Below are 5,566 nucleotides of genomic sequence, written 5' to 3'. Positions count from 1 at the left end.
GTAGAGCCGGCGCGTGCTGTGGCGGGAGGTGGGCGCCAGCCACTCGCGCAGGGCCTTGAGGGCCGGCCGGCTCTCGGGGGCACAGAAGACCACGATGGGGTAATACTGCACGTAGTTGAGGCGCTCGATGGCCGATGGGGTCACGTCCAGGAGCGCGTGCTTGTCCTGTCCCGTGGGGTGGGGATTGAGAGAGAACACACTCGACGAAGAGTCTGCGGTCAGAGGGGACCCCAACGCTCACAGCCACAGGCCAGCATGTTGGGGTACACCGCTCAACACCTCCAACAGCGGCTCCGCGGGGGGCCTCCCCGGTGGGGCGTGGGAATGGGCCAGACCACATGGCCGGATGTCCAGGCCTCGGCTCCCGCATCCCTGACACGGGACCTCAGCGGAGACTCACTCACCTTCTCCGCGATCACCCGCACGGTGTCCAGTTTGACGATCTTGGAGGGGCTGTCAGCCCGAGATATGCTTTCTGTGGAAGAGGGAGGTGACAGTAGCTTCACGAGGTGCCCCAGCACCACTGGATCTGACCACCCTGGGGCCTCTTGGCAGTGGGACCCTGCGGTGCACGTCCTTCTGTGCCTGGCTTGGCTCCCTCAGCAGCAGGGCCTCAAAGTTCATCCACGCTGTGGCAATGACAAGAGTTCCTTTTCCTGGCTGAGTAATATTCCAGCACACAGAGGGGCCCCCCACTGCATGTATCTATTCCTCTGCAGATGCATACATGGATTTTTCCCACTTCTGGCTGTTGTGAATTGTGCTGCTGTGAATACAGGTATGCACGTATCTATTTGAGTCCCTGCCTTCAATTATTTTGGGTATAGGCACCCAGAAATGGAATTGCTGGATCACATGATAATTTATATTTGATTTTTTTGGTTGTTTTTTGAGACACGGTCTCATTATGTAGCCAGGCTGGCCTCAAACTCATGGTGATCCTCCTGCCTCAGCCTCCTGAGTTCTGATTACAGGCGTGTGCAAACACACCTGGGTAATGTTTGATTACTTCCCTTCCCCAAACCCTGGGTACAGGGAGTAGACTTAGTGCCTCCTAAGTGTTTAGGCAACTGCTCTACCACTGCGCCTGAGGTCGGACAGGTCCACTTTCTGTGTTCTTGGTGCTGGGGATGACCCAGGACCTACTGTGTGCTGGACAGGTGCTCACCACTGAGTTGCAAGCTTGGTCCTTTTTATTTATTTTTAAAAATTTGAGTCAGAAGCTTGCTAAGTTGCCCAAGCTGGCCTCAAACTTGCAACCCTACTCTTTTTTTTTTTTTTGGTACGGGACTTGCACTTGCAAGGCAGATGGCAGCAACACTGAGCTAAATCCCTGCCCCCCCGCCTTTTTATGACCAAGTCTCACTTTCCAGGCTGGGCTTGAACTCCCAATCCTCCTGCCTCAGCCTCCTAAATTAAAAGTTTGGTTTCTTGAGCCGGGTGTCATCCCAGCACTCGGGAGGCTGAGGCAGGAGGATCACTGTAAGTTCAAGACCAGCCTGGGCTACATAGTGAGTTCCAGGTCAGTCTCAACTACATAGTGAGATCCTGTCTTAAAAAAAAAAAAAAAAAAAAAAAAAAAAAAAAAAAAAAGAGTTTGATTTCTAGAGGAGTGACTGGTCTGTTGCCCAAGGTGGTGGCACCATGCTCCCACCAGCTGTGCACAGGGTTCTGGCTGTTCATCCTCACCAGCTGCCACGATCTCCCGATCTTTTGTTTTCACTCCAGTCACCTAGGAGTGGTCATGACTTCTCCTGGTGTGGACCTGGGCTTCCCTAATGACTAAGGATGCTGCCCACTCCGGCCCCTCCCGGGAGCCTCTCCCACTCCATTCCCTTCCCTGGAAACCTGCGTGTCCGATTCGGCTTTTGGAAAAGCTTCCCGGATGTTGCTGAGTCCACAGCGGCAGGAAGAACACAAGGAGAGGGCCTTGTGCTGCCCACAGGGCCCTGTCTCCCAAGGGGTTCCGATCTTACTCAGAGCTGGGCACAGTGGCGTGCTGCCCCCTCTCCCGCCCCAGCGCTCCAGGATGCTGAGACGGGTAGACTGATTGCAAGTTTGAGGCCAGCATGGGAAACTTGGCAACTTGGCCAGCTTCTGTCTCAAATTTTTAAAAATAAATAAAAAGGACCGGGCTTGCAGCTCAGTGGTGAGCACCAGCCCAGCACACACCCGGGGCTGGGTCATCTCCAGCACTGAGAACACAAAAAGTGCAACTGTCGGACCCAAGGCCTACAGATTTCTAAGCCCCACACAAGCATCACTGTTTCCACAGCTGTCGATCCTTCACCTGCTCTGGGGGCCTTGCCTGCCCTGGTTCATGATGTCCCCACAGCCTGTTGTGTCTGACCTAGTTCCTTACCTGCAATCTCAAACTGGTCAGGCATCTCCACTGTCAGCTTCTGCATGGCAATGTCTGTCATGGGCCCCAGGATCACCACCGGACGCTTGAAGCTGGCTGAGGAGCAGCATAAGAACAAGAACCAGGATCCAATTTGTGGCAAAGATGGCTAGAGTTTTGCATGGCTACCTGTGCACTTCCTGTACATGTATGTAACATGTACAGTCAGGTCCATGGCTGCCCCACAAGAAGACTACATTTCCCAGGCTCCCTTGCAGCTAGGACTGACCATGTGACTCTGCACTGGCTAATGGGGTACAGGCAGAGCTAGTGTGAGCAGAGCTAGGTTGTGTCCATCAAGAGAAACTAGCCCTGGGGCAGGCGGGTGCCTGCCTGTCACCCTGCACTCTGAGAGGCTGAGACACAAGGATCACCTGTTTGAGCCCAGCCTGGGGGCAACTTTTTTGTCTCAAAGTAAAAAATTTAAAACGCCTGGGGTTGTAGCTCAATGCAAAGGACCTGGTTTCACCCAGCAAAACCTCTCAGTGTACTCAGGTCTGTACACTGTCCTCGGCTAGGTGTGGAAGTGAAGGGCTGGTACCGTCCTGTTTTTAAGATTTCCCTGGATGCCAAGGTAAGAGCTGAAGGGCCCATTGGAGGGCTTCCCTGGAGGTCAGTCTGAGCCTCCTGGCCACCTGCTACCCCGCATCTTCTATTCTCTGCTAACGTCCGCTGCACCTGGTGCTTAATCCCTCTACCTAGAGGCCAGGAGTTTAAACTCCTCCCCTTCTGACTCAGAGGAGAGTTTCCTCCCACCCTGGTCCTCAGCGAGAGAAATGATCAACTGTGCTAGGGTTTATTCTTGTATTCTTTTAAATTCTGGTAAAGAAGGGTATGGTGGCTCATGCCTGTCATTGCTCACTCTGGGAGGCTGAGGCAGGAGAACTCAAAGTTGGAGCACAATCTGGGCAATTTAACAATCTAATGAGACCCTATCTCAAAATTAAAAAACAAAACAAAACTGGGGCTGTAGCTCAGTGCAAAGGCCCTGGGTTCCATTCCCAGTACAAATAATTCCAAAATATACTACTTAGCATAGTTTGTTTTAAAATGGGGCCAGGCGTAGTGACACAGGCCTGTAATCCCAGCACTCAGGAGACCGAGGCAGGAGGATCCCAGAAAGTTTGAGGCCAGCCTGTACTACACAGTGAGTTCAAGGCCAGCCTAGACTGCATAGTGAGACCCTGTCTCACCACCCCCCAAAAAAGGGGAGAGGTCCTGTGTTCCATTCCCGGCACCACAAAAGAAAAAAATGCTTCATTTATATTCTTATATGACACCACACTGAAATTACACTTTGAATATAGAGTGTTAGATTTTAAAAGTTAATAAAACTAAAAAAAAGGTTAATAAATCTATAGGAGCTGGAGGTGGATTAGTGGACGAGTTCATGGTTACTTTGCAAGAGACCCTGGGTTCATCCCCAGTGGAAAAAAACTAGCCTTATTTACTGATAATCTACTAAAATTATACTTTGGATGCAGCATGTAAAATACATTAGCTAGGTGATGCAGGCCTGTTGTCCCAGCTTTCAGGAGGCTGAGGCAGGAGGATCCCCATAAGTTCTAGGCCAGCCTGGGCCACATCGTGGAACCCTGGCCCAAAAAATAAAATAAATGAATTTCAAATCTTTCTTTTTTAAAAATTTATTTGTAGATCTGGGGATGGAGCCCTGTGTCACACATGCTAGGCAAGGGCTCTACCACCGAGCCACGTGACTGCACCCCCCATACCTTTTTATTTTTACTTTTGAGAAGGGTCTCACTATGTAGCCCATGTTGGCCTTGAACCCATGGTGATACTCCTGCCTCAGCCTCCCACATGCTAGGATTGCACATGTGCACCATCACATCTGGTTTTAAAGCAACAAAACCTCTTCCTATCTCCCTCTGCCCCTAGGATAACCCAGGCAGGGATCTTTGGCCAGGAGAGGGAATGGAGCGGGACTTTGGGTTCAGTGTTGGGTTCAGTGTTACCTTCTCGAAGCACCACGCGTTCATAGGGCGGGTAGTGGCCCTGCCTGGTCAGCGCCGACAGATCCTCCCGGCTGCGCTGGGTCGTCTTCTTGGCTCCTCCTCGAAGGCCCCGAAGACGCCAGAACTCGGCTCGGGCATTGGAGCCTGAGGACGAACTGGGACCAAGGCCTGCAGCCCGCTGTGCTGCTTCCAGACTGGCCAGCTGCTCAGCCCTGGGAGAGGAGCACGAGGGGGGTGACCTGAGCTCTGGGACCCCACAGAGAGGGTCCCCAAGACAGCTGGGTGTGGTGGCTCACACCAGCAATCCCAGCACTTGGGAGGCTGAGGCAGGAGGATCATGAGTTCGAGCCGAGCTCTGGGAACTTAGCAACTTAGACTCTCTCAAAAAAATGGGGGAAGGCTAGGGGCAAGGCTCAGTGCTAATGCCTGGAGTACCAAAAGAAAACAAAAAGACGGCCATATCCCACTGCTAGGGACCTGTGGCTGTGTCACCTTAATGGCACAAGGGACTCTGCAGATGGGTTCATGTAAAGGACCCTGCGAGGGGGTCATCCTGACCACCAGGGCCCAGCATCCCCCAGGGTCACCCTGAGAGGCTGCAGAAGGGTGAAAGGCAGAGAGAGGCTGAAGACGTCTCACTGCCAGCTCTGCATATGGAGGACAGGGCTGCAAGCAGAGGGCTGCGGTATCTCTAGGAGCCGGGCCAGGGACCAGGCTTTCCCTGGACACTTGGGAGGAACAGCCCTGCCACCTGTGCCTGAAGTTCAGGACTTCTGACCTACAGATCAGAGAAAGCCAGGCCTGGTGGTGCCTGCCTGTCGCCCCGGCACTCTGGGAGGCTGAGGCAGGAAGATTGCAAGTTGGAGCCCAACCTGAACAACTTAGGGACTTAGCGAGACCCTGTCTCAGAATAAAAAAATAAAAAGGGCTGGGGATGGAGCTCAGTATGAAGGCCCTGGATTCCATCCCCAGTGCCACCAAAACCAAACAGTCCGCCATTTAAAACCACTTAGTCTGGGGTCATTTGTTAGAGCAGCTGGCGGCAGGAGCCAGCGGGCCACGAGGCACAGATACAATGGCGATCCCGACAGGGAAACTGAGGCCGGGCGCACCTGCTCTGGTTGGGGATGATGCCCCGCTCCTGCTCCCGGAGGTCACGGCCCACGCGCACCGCCAGCCAGACGCCGCC

General features: G+C 53.3%; 1 protein-coding gene across 1 annotated transcript in view; it reads right to left on the bottom strand.

The window, feature by feature from the left end:
* Positions 1-5,566, bottom strand: part of Tjp3 (tight junction protein 3) — a 24,816-nt gene that overhangs the window by 2,442 nt on the left and 16,808 nt on the right. Inside the window, exons 13-17 of the mRNA XM_019209082.2 lie at positions 5,490-5,565; positions 4,378-4,589; positions 2,363-2,458; positions 405-475; positions 1-165 (exon numbers count right to left, since the gene is read on the bottom strand). The exon at positions 1-165 is cut by the window's left edge and continues 43 nt beyond it. Coding sequence (XP_019064627.1) covers positions 1-165; positions 405-475; positions 2,363-2,458; positions 4,378-4,589; positions 5,490-5,565 — 620 coding nt within the window. The remainder of the gene's footprint in view (positions 166-404; positions 476-2,362; positions 2,459-4,377; positions 4,590-5,489; position 5,566) is intronic.

This window comes from Fukomys damarensis, unplaced genomic scaffold, assembly GCF_012274545.1.
Source record: "Fukomys damarensis isolate Sample0158 unplaced genomic scaffold, DMR_v1.0_HiC HiC_scaffold_37, whole genome shotgun sequence".
Lineage (NCBI taxonomy): Eukaryota > Metazoa > Chordata > Mammalia > Rodentia > Bathyergidae > Fukomys > Fukomys damarensis.
Note: the sequence above shows the minus strand (reverse complement) of the source record. Positions and strands in the feature narration are given on the sequence as shown.